This window comes from Sprattus sprattus, assembly GCF_963457725.1.
Source record: "Sprattus sprattus genome assembly, chromosome: 9".
NCBI lineage: Eukaryota > Metazoa > Chordata > Actinopteri > Clupeiformes > Clupeidae > Sprattus > Sprattus sprattus.
Genome location: NC_137928.1, coordinates 16113409 through 16134659, shown reverse-complemented (window position 1 = coordinate 16134659; position 21251 = coordinate 16113409). Strand labels below are relative to the sequence as shown.

The 21251-nt window shown below is 41.4% G+C and overlaps 2 protein-coding genes across 2 annotated transcripts in view; both read right to left on the bottom strand.

The window, feature by feature from the left end:
* Positions 1-5081: 5081 nt before the first annotated feature.
* Positions 5082-15325, bottom strand: ilvbl (ilvB (bacterial acetolactate synthase)-like). Its single transcript, XM_080844359.1, has 15 exons — positions 14870-15325; positions 13794-13995; positions 12708-12835; positions 11763-11901; positions 11337-11448; positions 11020-11119; positions 10671-10768; positions 9830-9966; positions 9149-9283; positions 8530-8644; positions 8101-8270; positions 7390-7460; positions 7082-7153; positions 6767-6872; positions 5082-6228 (listed from the first exon to the last, which is right to left on the bottom strand). The coding sequence occupies exons 1-15, from the start codon at positions 14975-14977 to the stop codon at positions 6050-6052; spliced, it is 1872 nt and encodes a 623-aa protein (XP_080700485.1). The 5' UTR covers positions 14978-15325; the 3' UTR covers positions 5082-6049.
* Positions 15326-17768: 2443 nt separating this feature from the next.
* Positions 17769-21251, bottom strand: part of LOC308370256 (beta-galactosidase-1-like protein 2) — a gene marked incomplete at both ends in the record, with an annotated part of 8083 nt that continues 4600 nt past the window's right edge. Inside the window, 7 exons of the mRNA XM_080844909.1 lie at positions 17769-17879; positions 18067-18183; positions 19028-19139; positions 19466-19553; positions 19819-19897; positions 20711-20782; positions 20893-21039. Coding sequence (XP_080701035.1) covers positions 17769-17879; positions 18067-18183; positions 19028-19139; positions 19466-19553; positions 19819-19897; positions 20711-20782; positions 20893-21039 — 726 coding nt within the window. The remainder of the gene's footprint in view (positions 17880-18066; positions 18184-19027; positions 19140-19465; positions 19554-19818; positions 19898-20710; positions 20783-20892; positions 21040-21251) is intronic.

Below are 21251 nucleotides of genomic sequence, written 5' to 3'. Positions count from 1 at the left end.
TATATTTTTCAATTTTATAAACTTTATACTTTTTAAGATTTTAAAGAAAAACTAACACAAATGTTCCCATTGACTTACGCCAAGGTTCCAAGACTCCTCTTCTCTCTGTCCCTCTCCATTCAACTGTAACTAGGAATATTAAGAGACACCTTCCATACTCTACTTTTTTTTTCTCTCCACCTTTCTCTCTATCCCTCTTACTCTACTTTCTCTCACACTCCATCTCTCTGCTTCAATCTTTTTTCTCCCTTTCTTTCAATATTTTCCCTCTTCACTCTCTCTTTACTGTCTTTATCCAGAGCACTCTTCTTCTTTCCTTCTTCCGCTTTTCTTTCCTTTCTTCTTTCCTACTTCCACTCTTCCTTCCTTCTTCCACTCTTTTTTCCTTTCTTCTTTCCTTCTTTTCTTCTTCCACTCTTCTTTCCTTTCTTCTTTCTTTTCTTCTTCCCTTCTTCCACTCTTCTTTCCTTTCTTCTTTCACTCTTCTTTCTTTTCTTCTTCCCTTCTTCCACTCTTCTTTCTTTTTTTCTTTCACTCTTCTTTCTTTTCTTCTTCCCTTCTTCCACTCTTCTTTCCTTTCTTCTTTCTTTTATTCTTCCTTTCTTAACTTTTGCATTTCATGCACTGGTATTTCCTTCAGGAAATGCATTTTCTAGTTTTCATCTAAAGTTCCTCACAGTCCAGTTAACACATAAACATTTTAAATCAGTATTGTGCTGAATAAGCCCATGACGCTGGTGGTGTTGGCACGTTGTTTTCCAGGATGTAATGCCATCCTTATGATTCTGTTCAAGTCAGTGACAATCTCATTATCTCACACCAATTACACAATCAGTTACACGAGTAGAAAACACCTTGTACTTTTAATATTAAAGACGCTTATACGTGAAAATGCATCTACACAAAACAAGCAGTAGCCACGGCTTCCTTTACTCTCACCTCACATTATACTAAGAGTAATTTGACCAAGAAATCCCGAATTGGTGTGGTGTGGCTTAAAAGTGTTGTTCTTGACGTGTACTCAACAGATTTGGAGCATGAGCGCCCTTTGCTGTTGAGTACACGTCAAGGACAACACTTTTAAGCTGGCTGAAATGATTTAGGGAGTCCAAACGGCTTTGTTTTCCTTCCTCAAAGACTGAGCTGAGCACAAACACCAGACGTCTTTTGAGAGATAGGCTACTGGATGGGCTGGGAACATGGGGAGTCCTCCAGAGACATGCTGGTGAATGTCTACTAAGACCCCACAGTTAATTATGGTAATTCCAATTTAAATTGAGTCTACACTTTATAAAACTTGCGACATTTGTTAGCTCTTATCTAGCTGTTGCCAGTGAGTTGAGCAAAGCTGAGTATTCAATAGGGATAGGGAATCAAATAATGTGAATGCTTCTACTGGGCTAATGTGATTAAGAGCAGTAATTTACAGTGTGATCTCCCTGCCACTGACTAGTAGGCCTACTTCACATTATATCTTTTTTAAATCAACGGGTTCAAGAAATTACCACAGGTGCCACACCGGCACATATGGGTTAATGTACATCCGGTCCTATTAAACGCTCATTTTGCCAACGCCCTAGGCTGTCAAGTTGCAAGCCGCACTCGGCCAGATGGCAGTTGACCGTTGCCGACTCCACAAGTCAGTTCAGCAAAGCAAAGTAAATAGGGGGAGTCTCCGTTAAAGCTTCCAACGCTACGTGCGAGTGTCAAAAGCTAAAAAAGCAAAACCGAAACCGATTTCACATTTCGGATCGCGGACTCGGTTCTAGTTTTCTTGTTGGCTATACTACTGCTACTTTTTAAGCACAGGAAGACAGTCTACTTTTCGTCTTCTGAGCCTTGGTAAATCTGCTTTTTGTCCTCGGTAAGTATAATTTTACATCTCTCAGTCTGTAGGCCTTGCCTATTGACACCTTTCCACGAAGTTTCTTGATAGTTTTTGCATATAATCCTGCAAACACACAGACAAACACACTGCAACGAAACCAAAATATCATTGGCTCATTTAAACTGTCCATATAGACGATAAAGTTATAGTTAGTTATGGTCACAGAAACAAAAAGACGCAGTTGACATACCCATAGACAAAAATATAGAAACCTTAGAACAGTTTTGGCTTTCTGATTTTCATATCAGCCACTTTTGAAAGAAAGTGGGTGGGGAGTCAAACTAAGGCAGATAAGTACTTCTGGTTAAAGTTCACAACGTAACCTTTGGCTTCAGTGAACTAATTCCACAAACTATTATGTTGGATTGTCAATATGACTGGTTTTATTGTTGGCCTGTTTTTCTTAACGTGAATCTGAGAAATCTTGGCTCATCTCACCTTCCTTAGGTTAGTTATGGCTGCAGAAACAAACTGCTGTTGACAGTCCCATAGAAATAACCAGGGTAGTGTAGGCATTCAGACAAGCCAGTTGTGGGAGAGACAAATTTGGTGGGGTGGCAAACTATGGCAGGTGAAGTCCAAATACCTGCCCACATGCCTACAAGCTCAAATATTACAGTAAGGGATAACGGCCGACGAGCTGTCCAGTTCTACGAAGTTAATGGACGCTGCGGGGCAAAGAACACCACGACGCAGAGCGGAGTGGTGTTGGTCCGCAGAAGTCCATTAACTTCGTAGAACTGGACAGCTCGGAGGCCGTTATCCCGCTTATCTCCCGTTTACAACATCCAAAAATGTTTTTTTTATTATTATTATTATTATTTAGAATTTCCTTTATCTTTAGGAAATTTAATATGCATAATAACCTGATGAATTCTTGATTTGAAGCCTAGTGCTCCCGTTAGAGAAAGTAGTGCGTTTTTTGAAGAAAAAAAAACCGTTACGTTGGTTGTCAATGGTAACCATTCATGAGCATTGATATGGAACGGCGATTTAACGTTTCTACTGGGACTACGTCCAAGGTGTCCGGTTATACGAACTTAATGTACACCCCATTAGCCAATCAGAAAACAGTATTTCGTTCCAGAGGGAGATAAGCAACATTAATAGATGCGTCATGTGGTCAAGATAAACCTGCATCACCACCCAGCTTGCTGTAAAGTGCCATAAGATCCTCAATAGGTGTTTGATATTTGCAATTAATAAGGCATCACTGCCTCTTTCACACTTACTCCACAGATCTTTTTCTCAAAATGGGGAGCACAATCACCCATGTGGCCAATGCCTCGGGCGTGCCCATCTGGGTTTACTACAGCGTGGATGAAATCGTGCTGGAGAAGCTGAGGATCGAAATTAACGCCGGTGGGAATGGCTTGAGTGGAGGAGTGGGGGGCGGAATAGATTCCAGATCCCGTACCGCCTCCATACGTATTCCGCCAAAAAAGTTTGGCAAAATTATAGAAAGAGGGCCACTTTACGTCACAGTCATTTTGGATGGCGCCCACCCCAGTACAGTTCCCCCAATTAATAATTGGGTCATCCCCAACAACAGGTCCATTATTGTGGAGAAAGATGGCCACCTAAGGTGGCAGAAATATGGGGGAAACATTTGGGAAGACGAGCAAGGCAACAGATACTAGCTATTATCTAGCTGTTGCCAGAGCAGAGCAGATGGGTCCCCCCTTATGTGCTGTGGTTCTCCTTCAGGTTCCTTCCTCATTAACAGGTTTTTTTCCTTGCCATTGTGCTTGCTCTAAGGGGGTCCAGGCACTGGGCTCTGTAAAGGGCCTTTAGAAAATATTTTCGTTTTGGCACTATATAAATACAATTGAATTGAATTGAAATGAATTATTGAGGCATTGTAATTTGTAATGACTTACCCCCCATACAGAGATGAGGGTCAGGACTAATGGCTTATGAAAGCTAAAATGAGGGAAGGTATGTCCACAATTACATTCACATAACGTTGTGGCTGTGTGCTCAGTCCCCTCTTGTTCTCCTTGTTCACGCATGGCGGCTACACACAGTTCAAATCTCATCGTGAAGTTCGCTGACGACACAACCATTGTTGGCCTCATCACTGCAAACGACGAGTCAGCCTACAGAGAGGTTGATACCCTGACAACAGGTTGTCAGGAAAATAGCCCCTCTCTCAACATCAGCAAGACTAAAGAGATGATTGTGGACTATAGGAGACGGCAGGAGGAAGAGCATCAGTAGTGATCTCACCTGGTCTGCTCACACGGACAAGGTGGTGAAAGCGGCCCGGAAACGCCTCTTCTTCCTGAGGAGACTGAAGAAGTTTGGTATGGAATCAGTCATCCTCACTAACTTAATCCTCACTAATCAGTCATCCTCACTAACTAACTGCATGAGCGCCGTTTGCAGTTTATTGGCTGAAATGCTGTACTGCCCAGGCCAAACCACTTTGTTTCCCTTCCTCAAAGCCGAGACTGTGCACAAACACCAGAGGTCTTTTGAGGCACACTGGATGGGCTGTAGGGGAACATCTGGAGAATTTCACTGAGTCCTCCAGAGACATGATGTTGAATGTAGACTACTTAGACCCTTCAGTTCATTATGGAGATTGTAACTTCAATTGTTACACCTTATCAACATTTGTTACCTTTTATCTACCTGTTGGCACTGAATTGAACAAAGTACATGTGAATGTTTTGACTGAACTAATGTGATTTAGAGTAGAAATTTACAGTTTGTTCTCCCTGCCAATGAGAAGTATTTCACAATATTATTTTTATCAAAAAGTTCAAGAAATGGCCAGTAGGTGGTGGTGGTGGTGGTGCACTTTGTGCAAAAGTAAAAAAAACATCCTGGTGAAAAGTTGTTGATATTTCAGCTCAAAAGCCAGTCAAGTGTAACCCTCTCTTCTGTGCTCCTAAAGCAACATTGCCCATTGGCTGGAATAGTTTATGATTCTGTCCGAGCCGCGTGTTTCTCACTTAGAGAGCCAGGACTGTGCACTATGCATCATAACCTACTGGGCTACTGTCATCAGTTCTGCCCTTTGAATCTACCACTTTCAATTGAGATGAGACTTCAATTAATATTTATGCGATGCTGTGAAGCCGGCTAATGAGTTTTGATGAATTATCTGTTCCTTTATCTATCAACACCCTCATGATAAAATTCACAATAAATCAGTCAACTGTCCATTTATTTTTTTATTGCATGTTTACATTTTTCCCAATCCCTTCTATTCAGCACTGTTTTTCCTCTCAAACAGACAAATGGACTGATATGTGTCCACTAAAGGCATAAAAGTGAAACGTGCTCTGGCAATTCATCAAAGAAATCATACCAGTGGACACAGATTTTGCGCCCCCCACACACCCAAAAGGAGATTATAGAATTTGCTTTCATGTAACTGAACTGTTTTAATTGAGCAGGTTTGAAGTGCTCTTGAACATTAAATCAAGTGTTTTGTCAATGGTCTGCTTAGCATTTGCATTCAGAGAGAACTCCTGGGTGACATACTTTCTCCGTGTGATGTTGCTTGTAAAAGTGATACTGTACATTCAGTCATTGCAGCTGAATGCGCATTCTGTTCATTAGCATTCCAGTCACAGTTCTGTATACCTGCAGCATGTTTTGAGGACAGACCAGACATTTAACCAGATATTCATCAATCTTAACCTGTTACTTCATATTGATTCTTTGCTGATTTCGTCAGAAAAAAAGGCAACTTTTGCAATTCCCTTATAATGTTCCAATATTAAAAAATTATAATTAAGTGTAATAATTTTGTTTCCCAAGTCAACACATATACATATATAGTTCAACTATAAGGCCTTCAATCAATTTGGCTGAAGAACTGCTGGTGGAGAGGATAACTGGAGTTCCACATATAACCGTTGCTATAATTCCCCTTTTCTACAAAACCCGTGCAGTACATTGGAGTACAGTAGGGGAGAGGCAGCACAGCATACAACAGCATTCCATTCTCTGCCACAAGGGCGCCCCCTACGCCCTAGTTTATGCATTTTCATCCAAGCCATCTCTCATTTACAGTACCACTTAAATCATTGGGCTTCTGATAGACCACATGAGTACAGTAAAGTTGAAATGATTCTCAGGGCTGAATCAAATGCTTAGTGATTTTCTTCTCTGGCCAGTTGGGAGCGTACAGCGTCAGGAGGAGCCCTACACGGAGATCGAGCCCTCTCGGAAGTTGGTCTTCCCGATGAGGACGTTGAGGAGCGTCGCCTGGCCCTCCCTGCTCTGACGCTGCGCCTCCTTGATGATGTCATCCAGCTGCGCCTCATTCTCGCGCCCAACCAGGTGGCCGATGCCTCCGAAGCCGTTGGCAACAACGTGGTAGTCTAGTATAGATGGGGGCAGTGTGAGATGTGGAAATGATTTCAAGGCACAGATAACTGAACCCTGCAGTGAAACAGTGCTGCAAATCCTGGCAATCCCATTGCAAACCCACAGTTAAACTACCAGCTCTAAAGTGGCCATAAGATGCAGTCAAGACACTATCAAGTCCCTGGTCCAAGAGACCAATCAACACCATACAATAGCACTGTTACCATGGCTACAGCAACACAGTGACATGTCACCAGTTTGGCTAGTTTCCCCGAGACGACCGTTATGCGTCATAATGCTGAACTAGCCTAGTATTTCACTAGTTTCCCTGAGACGACTGTTATGTGTCATAATGTTTAACTACTCTAGTATTTGATTAGTTTCCCTGAGACGACTGTTATGTGTCATAATGTTTAACTACTCTAGTATTTGATTAGTTTCCCTGAGACGACTGTTATGTGTCATAATGTTGAACTACTCTAGTATTTGATTAGTTTCCCTGAGACGACTGTTATGTGTCTTAGTGTTGAAGTAGCACTGCTTAACACAGACCTGTGAACGCCAGACCACAGGCCACGTTACTTCCCAGGATAGGAACCTGCTCTCTGGATATCTGACTCCAGCAAGCATCATTGCCCACCAGAGCGATCACAGGAGTCTGAGAGAGAGAGAGAGAGAGAGACCATAGATTAATACTATTGACTAAAGCTTTTTAAATTAATGTTATTATTATTATTATTTATATAAGTCTAAAATGAATTTCTTAAGAATATATTTCTGAATTGATTATCCCCTCAGATGGTTTATGGGTGGGTCTTAAAGCTAACTGCTGAGCATTGTGGTGCGTGTGAGAGAGATGCACTCTACCTTATGCCGAGTGAAGGTGTCAAATTCTGCCACACTGTAGCCAAGTGAACCATCGCCATAGACTACCCAAACCTGAAAGTCAGACTTAATCAGTCAAAAAACTAATGAAAAACCCTCCCCTGGATTTTTTCTTTTAATCACACATACCCAGTGATTAAAAGTATTTTTCTATACTCTGGTCTTTCATAAAACTGTTCATTAATATTCTGAATAAGTAGAACCTGCTTCAGTAAAGCAGCAGTTGGCTTAAATAAGTTCCTGAATCTAATCAAGAGCAATGTAACCATAGTGATGGAGTGGGGCCGCACCTCTGATTCCGGTCGGCAGAGCTTTGCCCCAAGAGCAAAGCCTCCTCCCACACCCAGTGTTCCGAAAGCCCCTGAGCGGAAACAAGGGTAGATTTGTGTCAGTGTCCACACATTACACATCTGCACAGCACGCATAGTACCCTAGTACGTACTGAGCTCTTATATAGCAGGTCACAAGGCAACACTGTATTTGGATAGTCCACCTACAGAGACTTCACAGATGGTTCACTGAACATCACCCCAACCAAACGCAACCTCTAACCCTAACCTTGAACATACATTGAAGCTAGTTTCAACAGAAAGTGTGTTTTTAATCTGAGCATCTGTTGATGGTCAATAGATGACCATCCAAATCAAGTGTGACCCTGACTGAGTACTCATACAACCACCATTACACACAGAAATTGTACACAGCAGTTTATATCGGCATCTCGTTCCCTTTTCCTCTTTTGTTCTCGTTCATCCAGTCTCTGTCTTTGAGTCTGTTTGAGGTTTAATGTTTAATGGTACCGTGATGCAGAAATGTCTAATAAAACAAATCTGGTGCAAATAAATGAATTATTTTAGTATTTAGTTTTATATGTATTATATAGTAACCTTTTCCCTTCCTCCCACTATACTGACATCCCACCAATGATACAATGTATAGTTAAATATTGACTGTGTGTGGCAGTGTGAAGCAGTATTTCTGGCGCTGTCCCTGGTCCTGACCTGGGTCAAGCCAACGCATAGGTCCCCGTGGCCTCATGATGTACGCTGCGCTGCCCACAAAGTCACCGCCGTCGGCAACGATGATGCTGTCCTCTGCCATGAGCTCGTCCACCCGGTGCAATATGCTCAGCGGATTGAGATGGTGATCTGTCTTCTCGTCTGCCTTCGACCTGTGTGTAGGAAGACAGAGACATGGTGGGCTTGTATAATGGTAATATAATAATAATAATACCGGTAATAAGAATGTATTTATTTATATAGCACACTTTACAATACAAAGAAGTCTCGAAGTGATTTTGTATTTGCGTAACATACTTGAGACACATGTATTGCTGACAAATCTGAAGAAGCAGAACTGTAGATCTAAAGCAAAGACTTGATCAACTCTTTTGCTAGAATATTCTTTTAAGATGAAGGAAATGCCATCACCGGTTTGCGTTTTCTTTGGTGATGTCCCCCTGTTTTAAGCTTTGGGGCCAGTCCTCTGGACACTTGTACCCCTTCAGTCCCTCAGAGAGACGCTGTAGGAGAGACCCTGCATCTCCTGGACAAGATGGACACGATAGATGATAGAGACACAAGAGGGGTTATTTTCTTCATAGCTCTTTAAACTATACATGTCTTTCAAAATCTCTGCTCACTATTATGACTGTGTATCTTCCAGTTGTATTTAAAATGGCAGTAAAGAGGTTTGGTCTGAAATGAGTGCGCTAACTACCTCAAAGGCATGCAAACTATCTTACAAACACCACCAACAGCATAGCTGGCACTGATATGAACTTGCTAACATAACTGGTGCATTTTGGAGATATAATTAGCAACGTCTTCCCATGAAAGCACAGTGAATACTCAAAATGCAAAAATGAATTTGAAAATAATTCCAAATCCAGTTAACTATAAAACTATGGATCACACGGTCATAAATTCCTGCGTATTGTTGCTTTGAGGCAATGAGCCCAAGGCAAACATATGGTGCATGTGTTCATGTGTTGGGGCTGTCTGTCTAAGAAACAGAGTAGCGTTTGCAGGGAGTGTTTGCAGGCCTCACCCTGAATGGCCACTGTAGGCTTCCAGAACATGTCAGAGTTCTTCAGTAGCTGGCTCTTGTCTCGGTTGACGGCGATGATTTTACTGCGTCGGTTCAGCACTCTGCCATAGCTCAGGCGGAAGTCGCACACCGTACCTGTCATACACACAGTGTTAACACATCCACATTCACTGCCAATGTACTGTACTGTACACATCGAACTGATGGGAAAGAAGGAAGTTGTTATATTTTTCGGACATGTTTGCAAGGTAACCAATAAGGACTTGTAAGCACTGTTTTGTGTACTTTTGTTTACAAAAACTCAGTGGTTATTTTCTAACACAGTTGGTTATGGGCTTCACCTTAGATGATGTGTAAACTTATGAATAATCACTGATTACTTAAACACATCAAGAGGGACTGGATGTGAAAAACTAGAACCAAAAACTAAAAAAAGTGTTGAGGGAAAAAAATAAAAATTAAATCAAGCACTCTTGGGTAGTGTGGGTACCCTCTTTGCTATTCTCCTGAAGTAAATACAAGACTTCTACAAGAACATACAAGACATCTTGTGCTTCACAACTTTCCACACTTTCCAACTGCACCGTACATGTATCATATTCCACCTCTATGACAGTAAGTCAGCACTACAGGACGTTCTACGTGTTCTCTTGCGTCTCTAAAGGTCTCTCCGGGCCTTGCCTGCTAGCACCACCAGATCAGCCTCTTTCAGGGCGTCACGTCGGTTCTGTCTGATGTGTATGGGGCTGTCTTTTCCAAGCATCCCTCGGGACATTCCACCCAAGAAGCATGGAATACCCAAAGTCTCCAAGGCCTTCCTGAGTAGAAAAAATAACCCAGAAATGAATTAAGACACATTAATTAATGATTGTTACAATATCCAGTTTTTACACTGGAAAAAAAAAAGATCGATCTCTCCTATTTCTTGCTGCCCCATCACTTGTTTTGTCTTGAATCTGGCCAGGACTGTGCTCCTGATTCAGAGATAGCAGGGCACAAATAAATCAATCAAAGGGGAGTTCGGGACAACAAGGCTTCACCTTGCACCAAGAGTCAATGCAGCATGCTAGTGAGTCAGGCTGTATGGTTTGATTCAAATGACACACAGGATGGCTGAGCATGCTGGCTTGTGCTGGTAGTCATATGTCAAACATGGTAGGTGTGCATGCTGGTTTGTCCTGATGGGTAAGGCTGGTTGGTGCTGGTTTGCCTTAGTGGGTAAGGCTGGATGGTGCTGGTTTGTGCTGGTTTTCTGTGGTTTTCTGTGGTTTGCTCTAGTTGGTAAGGCTGGTTTGTACTTGTGTTCCCTAGTGGGTAAGGCTGGTGTGTGCTGGTTTGCCCTAGTGGATAAGGCTGGTTTGTGCTGGTTTGTGCTGGTTTGCCCTAGTGGGTAAGGCTGGATGGTGCTGGTTTGTGCTGGTTTGCCCTAGTGGGTAAGGCTGGATGGTGCTGGTTTGTGGTGGTTTTCCCTAGTGGGTAATGCTGGTTTGTGCTGGTTTGTGGAGTCTTGTGTCTGCCTCACCTGATGTCCTCCACGGGTGTTGGAGGGAGAGTAGCCTGGCTGCCCAATAGGATAACTGGCTTCTTGGCTCTGCTCACAAGCTCTATGCATCTTTGGACCTGCATGGCAATTACAATAATGACATTTGACACCTGCATCTATAACTGAGTGTGAGAGCATACAAACAGTCTCTTGAAACCAACTGAAATATGAAACTGCCTGGTAAAATCGCATCTGGTACCTAGTAAAAAATTACATACTAAGCCTAGTTAAAGTAAAAGCAACATAATAAAGGGTTTTACTGGGTCTCGGATGAAATATTTGGGTCAATTTTCTCCTGCGATGGCTTTCAGGAGACATAAAACCTCACCTGGTCGTCTGTGGCCAGCGGGATCTGTACAGGTAAAGGCGACACATCACGGGGTTCCCAAGCGCCAGCAAACAGGTTTGAGAGGCTATTCTGGATGTACCTTATTTAGGAAAAAAAAAAATTACATTAAAAAAAGTACACTTTCTTGCACTGTTGCTGAAAGATACACATTTCTTTTACAAAAAAAATCTGTGAAGCAAACTCTTTTTCTCTTTCTCACGTCAACAGTCAATTCTGTAAATCACATACACTAAAATGAATTATAAGCCGCTCAAAACACAATAGAATAGAATAGAATGAGACTTCTCTCCTCCTACCAGGTGACGATTTTTCCCATGAGGCCTTTGGGAGGGTTCTTCACGCCAAACTCTTTGGACACCAGGTGATACGGGTAGAGTGTGTCGATGGGGAACTCCACAAACACAGGCCCTATGGAAAACACACACAGAGGAGTTACACTACTCAAACACACACACACCTGTGGCACACCTCAAAGCACACACACTTATCTCACAGAAACACAAAGAGGGGGCCCAGGGCATTATACAACCTACAATAACGTCATTATGCACAAACACAAAGACATACTAACTGCAGTGGTTCAACAAACAACTTCTTTGAAAGACGTTTCCGTTCCTCTTTTTAAAGCAGTGGTTACCAACGTGTGGGGTGAGACTCCAGGGGGGACCCCTAAACAACCAACTACTAGTCAAATTACGTTACTACTACTACTATGCTATTACCAGGAGTCCCAGACTGTGCGACGGCCAATGCCTTCCTGACGACAGGCACGATCTCCCTGATGGTCCGGACCGACGCACAGAACTTGCACAGCGGCTTGAACAGCGACATCTGGTCAATGTCCTGCAATGCCCCTCGCCCCTGAAACAGATGAAACGAACACGGTGGAGAGGTTAACGTCACCAACACCACCATTTTCACTTTCCCTGCAGGCTACAGCCCATGCAAATTATGAAACTAGCTGTACACAGTGAAGCTCAAGCTTTGTTTCTATTACTTTGTATTACAAAAGCTCCCAAATACATACAGAATATCTGATCCAGATCGCACTATAATTACATTTGAGTTTTTTGCTTTTTCTATCATCCTCATTTTTTCCTTGTTGAGGGTCAACAGGGAATGGTACTATAGACTTGGTATGTATCACGCAAACTAAACTTTGAGAAACAGCACTTCTAAACCCAGATTTATTCAGTCATGGTGAGGCAGTGCCGGCTTCCAGCCTCATCACCAGAACCCCTAAGACACGCAATGATGTTTTAATGGCGCCATCTAGTGTCTCTGGAGGAGCTTTGCAATATTTAGACCTAAACTTCCTACTGATGTCAAAAGGAAGATTCAGTTGAGGGGTCTTATGATTAAGGAAAACATCAGGAACATTTTAGACATTCACCTTCAACAGCTCGTTTTTTCTTGATCTTTAGGACACTCTTTCACAACTGTCCTCTTACAGAAGTACTACTAGCCTGTGGACACCCCAAATGCTAAAGGAACACCAACTAATTAAATTCAATTGAATTTAATTGAATTGCATTTCTTTATTTATTTTAGCTCCATCAACAATATTGTCAATATTGTTTACAGGACCAAATGGCTGCCAAATGGCTGCATCCCTTAGGGCCTAGAGCAAGCACACACACCGATGACCGTGGCAAAGAATAACTGACCTGCAGCATGGTGCCCGCCGCTCCCCCGATGAGGAGCAGAGGCGATTCGGCCATCTGTGCATTCTTCACCGCAGTCACCGTGTTGGTGAGGCCTGGACCTGCAGTCACCGCAGCCACGCCTATAGTACCTGGGGAGAAACACAAGCACAGCCGTCTCTATTACAGTCTCAGTTAAAAGGATTGTACAAGACATGTGTTGTAGATTTCTTTGGTTTAGATTTATAACTCATGCATTCAGCACAAGTTTTGCACAACTAAGAAACTGTTCTGATGATGTTGGTGTTGCAGAGACCTTAAAATATAAGTATTTAAGGTCTTAGTTATAGTCAGTATAGACACCTGCTTTATACCTTCATAAGTGTACTGGTTATTAAAAGAGGAACACTACTGTGAATGCTCTTTGCAGCTAGCCTTTTAAAATACATGACCTGTGTCATGGCACTTAAAGGCAAAGTCCACAATTCTGGCAAAAGGTTGTTGCGCCAGGACTGTGAATGAACCAAAAGTTTTGAGTTTGAGCGCACACAAAACCTTTAATGAGGTCTCTTTCCTTTTCTAGCTGATGTCTGTGTGCAGCCTTGGATCGTGAAGCCCTCTCATCACACCCAAGAGGAAACTCTCCTAATGGTGTTGATATCATGCCCTCCATTAGAATAAATATTTAGATTCTGTCCCTCAGGAGTCCTGCTGTTCCAGAGATTAACCTCTCCCATCATGCAGTAACAATGGGTGATGGTGCCGCTTGGAAGCAAGCATTCAGTTAAAGGAGGGGCATTGGATCGGGAAAAAAAACTATTTAAAAAAAGATTAACCAACATTTTTGGAACAGTAATTAATATGGACGGTGATTGAGTTGTAATGTAATTAAAGGTCATTCTGAATGTCTCAATATATGTACACACACAGACAGAAATTAATAGTGATTACAAGATGCTTCAAAGATGGCACCATCACCACATCATCAAGTGTGTCATACTGCAAGTTCTGCATGTGATACTGTTATACTGTGACAGCTTTGTGGTGAACAGGGTGGTTAAAATCCCTCTACAGGTGGTTCACACTGATCCGCTGATCACCTTCACGTACCTGAGAGTCGGGCCACGGCATCTGCAGCGAACACCGCCGTGGCCTCGTGTCTTGTGTCCACGATTCTGATCCCAAGCTTTTCACACGCCACCAGGATAGGGGATATGTGGCCCCCGACGAGGGTGAAGACGAACTTGACCCCGTGGGCACGCAGCACCTCCGCCACGCTCTCGCCGCCATGTCGAGGGCTCTTCGTCTCTGTCTGAGAGGGAAGACAGGGGAGTAGGAGGTTGCAGATGTGAGTATTACAGAGCCATCTGCTGAGGCTTTTTAGCCAGAAACATATCTGTGGATTTGGGCTATGTTTTGATTTTTTTAAATCACTATTAGATTAAACTGGAACTGGCTGTAAAATATAACACTCTGTAAGTGAACACGGCACATGTCTGTAGTTGGTATGTTTGTTGTTCTGAGTACACTATGCTGAAACTGTACAGGCTACGCTCGCATTGTGTAGGCCTTTATTGTAACTGTACTCGAGCAAAACATATTGAAACATACACCAAAACAAAGAAAAGATCAGTAGGTGTGAATGTGCAACCTAACCTCTTTAAATTGTCATCACATGTCTAGCAACTGTAGTTCATGTTTTGTGCAGAGTAGGCAATGTGGAACCAAAATCACTAGAGTTGCCAAAGAAGTCGCTGTCCATTCACTCTATTGTAAGGGCCGTGCAGCTGCCTTTTGCATTGCGTAATGCACCTGATGCAGGTCAAAGTTTATTTTCCAGAATGCCCTTTGGGGTTAAGCCTGACCTGTCTTCTACAGATGGAGAGATAATGCTGTGCCTGACAACAACCTGTTCTACCTTTCCAATTGGCTAGTAGTGCTGTTCTTTTAATTTCATTTGGAAAGGGCTGAAGCCTTCTTGAACCAAAACAAATAGGAGAGGTTTTCAACTAACTCTGACGTACATGACCTTATGTTTTCATGTCATCAGCTAAGTAGCTTGTTTGTGTAACTTCGGATCCGTTAACATTGCAGTGACAGTTTAACGTTAGTTCAGTTGCATTCATGTCTGCAAGGTGCGTTTTTAAACCTGGACATGAAACCGCTAAGGATAGAAGTGCACCTACCTTGTGGAAGAGCTGGTACAAAAGACCAAGTTTATAAGCAGCAAGAGTTAGTCCTCCCAAAACAATACCGAGAGAGCATCCTAAAATGGTACTTATGTCAATATCCATATCTTCAAAACAGCTTGAAGCTGCTAGGCAGGAGAGCGTATACGTGCTATCTAATCGTAGTTAGGTAACTTAGCTAGCTAAATAATGTATGGCACTATGCAAAAAACCCAATGCCTAACCACGCAAACTGTCAAGTTCCTTTCAGGTAGTCCTACATGTATTTAAATACTCTACTACGTACTGTCCTACATAAGCAGTCACATTATGTTACTGTCTAAACAACGACGATAAAGCAGCAACAATGATACGTCGCTTCATAAAATAAGTGGGTAATATGTCAACTTGAGATGACCGATCTGCTGTCTTCCCTCTACCTAGCTCTCTGCTATTTGGAGATCCATTTACACACGTACAGTCCGTAACACAAGAATATTTGAGACTGTTACGCAGATTTTGTAGGTGTATATTGTGTTGTGAATAGGACGCTACTGAAGGAGAATCATGACATACAAGTCAATTGTCCAATCCGGACGCTAGCAGTATACCTCGCCAGTTGTGGGGGGGGGGGGGGCGTGTCAGCCCCTCACTTCCGGGTTCCGGGGTCGGAGAAGGACTTTCGCTGAACTGTTGAGCCGAACTGTTGAATTCTATGCTATAACTCCCTCATTGATCTGGTCTGTGTTAAACCCTCACTATACTCTTTTCACAGCTAGAATGGATTGCAATTGTATTTTGTATTTATATATGTAGTACATAATATATATATATATATAGAGAGAGATAGATAATCTATTCTATAGGTATCACAATGTAATGACTTTTGCTCTACATGCAATTAGGGAAAGAAGTCAGGGGGCATGACCCTGGACTTTGGTCACCAGCCTACATGAAACCCTCAGCAGTCTTAAGTTATAGTGTTCGGGGCTTTGACTTGGAACATTTACATTTAATTGCCCTGAATACTAAATAAATTGAAAAGTAGTTTAATCAATGTTTTTGTTGTGCCACTTCCCTGAGTGTGCACTGAGAAGCACCGCAGAGGAAGAGCATGACCTGGTTACAGGAGATGAAGTTAATACAATGAGCTTAAACGAGTTGTAGCGAAATACAACCTCTTGAAATCTTAGAGGTGATACTCAATCAGAATCAGAAGACCGCGATGAACTGAAGCTTTATTCAATCTTACAGACATTTAATTCAAATTGTGAGTGGTGGTCCATGGAGCAGCTCTGTCAAAAAAAAAAAACAGCGCCCTAACTATTTATAGAGCATATTCTGTCATTGTGCTTTTCCAATCAAAAGCCTAAAACTTATCTAAATTGAACCAACCAGAATATTCTGTTCACTCATTACCAAAACATCTTTCAAGATGCCGAGCAGCTGTGTCCTTATCAGTAGTTTCACCCCTCCCGGTTATGATGTCAGGGCTCCTTCTTGGGAACTTCTACCCACTCTTCGATGAATTCCGCATTCCCTTATGCAAAAAGCTTTTAATTAAAATGTGGCTCTCTCTGAAAGCCTGCACCTGTGGAAACTGTGTTATCTTGTTTTGAAAAAATAGGCCTCTCTGTTTGGCCTGACCTATATCCCTACACACAGACCTCTCTGCCTGGCACACAAGCCCTTCTGCACCCAGGCCATTCTGCCTTGCCTGACCTAACAAGACACTCACCTCTGCACACAGGCCTCATGACACTTGTTGTTGTATAACGGCTTCATGTTCACCACACCACTGTATTATAATAACCATGATTTTCTACAGACAATGCTGAGATTTCTTATACACTTTTTTAGCTTGAGCTCAAGTGCAAAACTGTGCTGTGTTCGTGCATTAAAAACTGATATTTGTGACACTGATAAAGCATCATTTTGCCAAATGGTCAAAATGATGAACAATACAAAATTTAAATAAAACATGTTTTGTTCTACACAAACATTGTTGGAAATTACTACTAACTACTTAGTTTATGATAACATCAATGAATCGATTCATAACTCCTAAAAAAAACTGTTTAAAAAGCTGGGCATCATATCCAAACAGTGCACTTCAAGCCTCTTCAGAGGAGTGTGAATTAGTGCAATATCTCCAACCAGGTTTGAACACACAAAGAAAAAGACACCTATTGGACATTCACACTCACTTTCTTTTAGTAAAGTTAAATAATATGGACACATCTAGATAGATAGTTAGATAGATAGATAATGTAGAGGTGTCACAATATAAGTAACGACGTTTGCTCTACATGCAATTATGTAAAGAAGTCAGGGGGCATGACCCTGGACTTTGGTCACTAGCCTACATGAATCCCTCGGCAGTCTTAAGTTATAGTGTTTGGAGCTTTGACTTGGAACATTTACATTTAATTGCGCAGTGTGACATTGGGCTATTGAATACTAAATAAATTGAATTGACAAAAGTAGTTGAATCAATGTTTATTGTTGTCACATCTTTTTACACCAGGGGAGGCAGGCTGACAGATAACAGATACACAGAAATATGTCAGATGTAACAGTATCAAGATTTACCTTGCTGACATCTGTCAATTGCTATGTAGTTGAAAAAGACTCTTGATTTGTATTACTTTGGCAGGCATAACATCTTAAAATTAACACGCTAAACTGTATAACTGGCCATATCAGTACATATTTCAGAAAGCTCTCTGTGCCCCAAGGAAGACAAAAAGACAAATGGATTGCAGACAGCCTCATTGTTACCATTAGTGATTGTTATTCCTGGGTCACACTGGGAAGATATTTCTAAATTAAGTACATGATAGATTAACATAATTTGTCAGTACTGCTGCTCTTTGAAAATAAATTATAGGACAAAGCAGTTTAAAATGTTTTAATTCTAAATGATGGTGCAGAAGGGATGTTTGGACACATCAATGATCCTCCCCTGCTCTGGATTCTCAGCAAAAACTATTTTGCCTGCTGCTCTTTGCTCCTCAAACACAACAATCTGAGGAAAGAAAAAAGATACTTAGATAGTTCACACTTCAAATTTACTAAAAATGTCAACTTCAAATGTTCCTACTTTTCAACCAGGGGAGCCAGAGTTAAAAGGCCTTGTCATGTTTTAAGCTCTGCTATGACACCAAAGGACAAATAGATATAATTATTTGTATTTGTGTAGCAACCAAGCACACCTGATTATTTCCACTTTTGAGCCAAGGAGCAGGGAGGTAGAGGTCTTTTTGAGGCCCAATACACCAGTAGCGTCCAAGATTATGCCCGTTCACAAATACCGCTCCTTTGGTCCATCCCTGTTAAATAGTGTGAATTATGCAATAGCAATATTGGCAGGGGGTTGTACTCTGACCCAAAATGGTTAATTTTGCCTTCTTTGAAACCATCTCAAAGAGTTACCGTCCATATAAGGAAACAGTCACACTTTATTTGAATGGGCCCCTGTACAATATCTACAAATGCTCAGATTATAAATAACCAAACAAACAAACTGTTGAAACTCTGTTAACTACAGGGTTTGGGAGTGGCTATGTTTAAGGTGATGTTCAGTGAACAATTAGAAAGGCTGAACGGGAATTTCAACAAAACCATTTATAAAGTGTCTGTAGGCGGACTATCCAAATAAAGTGTTACCAAGGTCAATACATCAACAATGGATTCCACAAGATTACAATTGTACACATAATTTGATAGAAATAAGCTTTTTTATGAGTATGGAGAAATTACAGGATCTCTTCTTTCATTTAATGAACCATGGGACCAAAACTCTACATGTTCTGTTTATATTTTAGTTAAATGATGCACTGCTGTTTATGTTTTTGTGAAGTGCAGCCTATATGCAGTGGTTTAGTGGTCCCTGGAGAAGTGGGTATACTCTTAATTTGTTTATGCAGCCCATACAGCACATGATAAACGCCCTGTTTTGAGAAGTGGGTATACTCAATGCTGACTGAAAAATAAGTTGGTATACTCTGTATACCTGAGTATACCCAGGACTACACCACTGTCTATATGACATACGTGTCTATACCTCATGTGTACATCATGAGCATGTTATTTTCATGCATTAACAGTTAAATCAGAAATGATCCATATCCTGTGAGAGTGTGCTGATATAAACATTCAGCATGCAATATTTACTGGCAGCTTGATGAACGTGTCTCTTGGTTCACCGTCCACACGCAGGTTCCCCTGGAAGAAGCCGGGACACGTCGGGGTCTCTGACATGGGGTTCCACTTCCCTGAGTGTATACTGAGAAGCACCACAGAGAAAGAGCATGACAGGGTTAAAGAAGATGAAGTTAATATAATGGGCTTAGACGATGCTGAGATTTCTTATTCACATATTTAACTTTGACTCAAGTGCAAAATAAGCACACGCTGTGTTTTATGATATTTGTGACACTGATAAAGCAGCATTTTGCGTAATGGTCGAAATGATGAACAATAAAATTAAATTAAAAAAACATGATTTGTTCAACACAAACATTTAATATGGACGTGTTGAAATGTGTTGAAATATTTAACTACTTAGTTTATGATAACATTAATGAATCAATTCATAACTACTTAACAAACCAGTTTAAAAAGCTTGGCATCATATCCAAACAGTGCACTGCAAGCCTCTTCAGAGGAGTGTGGTTTAGTGCAATATCTCCAACCAGGCCTGAACACACAGAGAAAAAGAGACCCATCGGACATACACACTGGCTTCCTTTTAGTAGAGTTAAATAATATGGGCACATTCAATGTGTCATTAATGACTGGAACAATACCTGTTTGCCTCACCTCTGTGGAGCCAGCATCGTACTGAATTTAAATAAGCAGTAATGGTTTGCTAGACGTCTGTTCAATCTGCTTGCTGAGAGAGCTCATTAACTTATGGTAATGCTTTATGTGAGCACTGCTCACTCCCTTCACTTACTGTGTACCTTTATGCTGGGCGTCCAGGGCTTCGCCATAGTTCACTCTGCCGCAGTTCTCCACGAGCAGACTCAAGGTTCTAGCATCCTGCATAGGAACATAGTGAAAAAGCTCCAGTCAGTATTTATAGTGTAAATGTAATTGTGTTGTGATGTGTTCTTCCTTAAAAATAATTCCATTCAAAAGGAGGCTATAGTTAAAGATCTAGGTAGTCTGAGGGTACAGAGAATAAGTCTTATAGTCAACAACAACGTAAAACATAAAATATTCATATTCATATCATTCCTACTCCAGCGTTCACAGATTATAATTTTTTTTCCCCTTCTTGTTTTTCAAAGAGGGCCAGCGCTGGATGTCAATCAGACATGTAGATTCACTGATGTGAGAGGCAGTAGAGGTTAGACGTGCTGCAAAGAGCAGGCTTTTATAAAACATCATAGTCACACACAACATCATAGTCACACATTCCCCAACGCCATCTCTTTGCGCTGTTTGTTTTACACTATCTGAAAGCGTGGTGTCAGGTTTTATCTCAGCACCCCCCCTCTGCCTGTCACACTTATCAGCATCTATCACCCCAAGTCTCCTATCACATCTGCTGCCGAATATTAACCAGCAGAATCACACACAGAGAGAGAAAAGAGAGAGAGAGAGGGAGAGAGTTACCCATTTGGGTTATGGTTAGACCTTCACAAACACCACACTCCCCACTATTATGAAAATAATTATAATTATTATCTATGACGATGGAAACATGATATCAAGAAAAGTAAATACAAATTGTTAAAGATTAAAATTATTCTTCCCACATCTCTTGTTGGGAGACACTGGTCAATTCTATCATTAATATAATTGGCCATTGTTTACTTTTTTTTTGGTTTAGTTCTAGATCTGATATACCTTTCCTGCAGGCAAAACAAGTTCCTGTTTTCTGTAGTCCAAAATGCCAATGAACTTTCTATCCACAAATACCTGAAAAAAGAGAGTACAAAGAAATCATACTAGCGTCAAACAGACACAAAGCCTGTAAATAGTATCTTCATTATGGAAAGAGGGCAAATACTGCAAATTTCAGTGCTTACTAGAGCTCTGTCACGAATGTTATTTCTAGAGTTCAGACTGCCTCCACTCAAGATGGTTGTCTCATACAGGGTGTAACCGTATGATTGGCCGTTGCCATTGTGGACATGAAGGTTCTCCATGCTGATTGGATCCTCTGATTTTAAAGGCTACAGGAGGTAAAGGAAGTGTCCTACGTGAACATTCTCATCTCACAACAACAATTATCATGATAAACTGAGGTTTTATTTAAGCAGGCTTTGGTAGACGACATACAAGAGGAAGTATTATTTTCCTCTATGAGGTTGAGTTCCGTTTACACTGTTAATTGTACCTAATAAAATACGAACAATAAAATGTAGCTTTCCCCTTCAGGATGCAA

Bases quoted from the DNA above. Each gene is read 5' to 3' on its own strand.
- ilvbl (XM_080844359.1), bottom strand. From the start codon at position 14,977: ATGGATATTGACATAAGTACCATTTTAGGATGCTCTCTCGGTATTGTT. The intron at 13,996-14,869 runs GTAGGTGCACTT...CTTCCCTCTCAG, and splicing joins TGTACCAGCTCTTCCACAAG to ACAGAGACGAAGAGCCCTCG. The intron at 6,873-7,081 runs GTAGAGTGCATC...TCTCTCTCTCAG, and splicing joins ACACCTTCACTCGGCATAAG to ACTCCTGTGATCGCTCTGGT.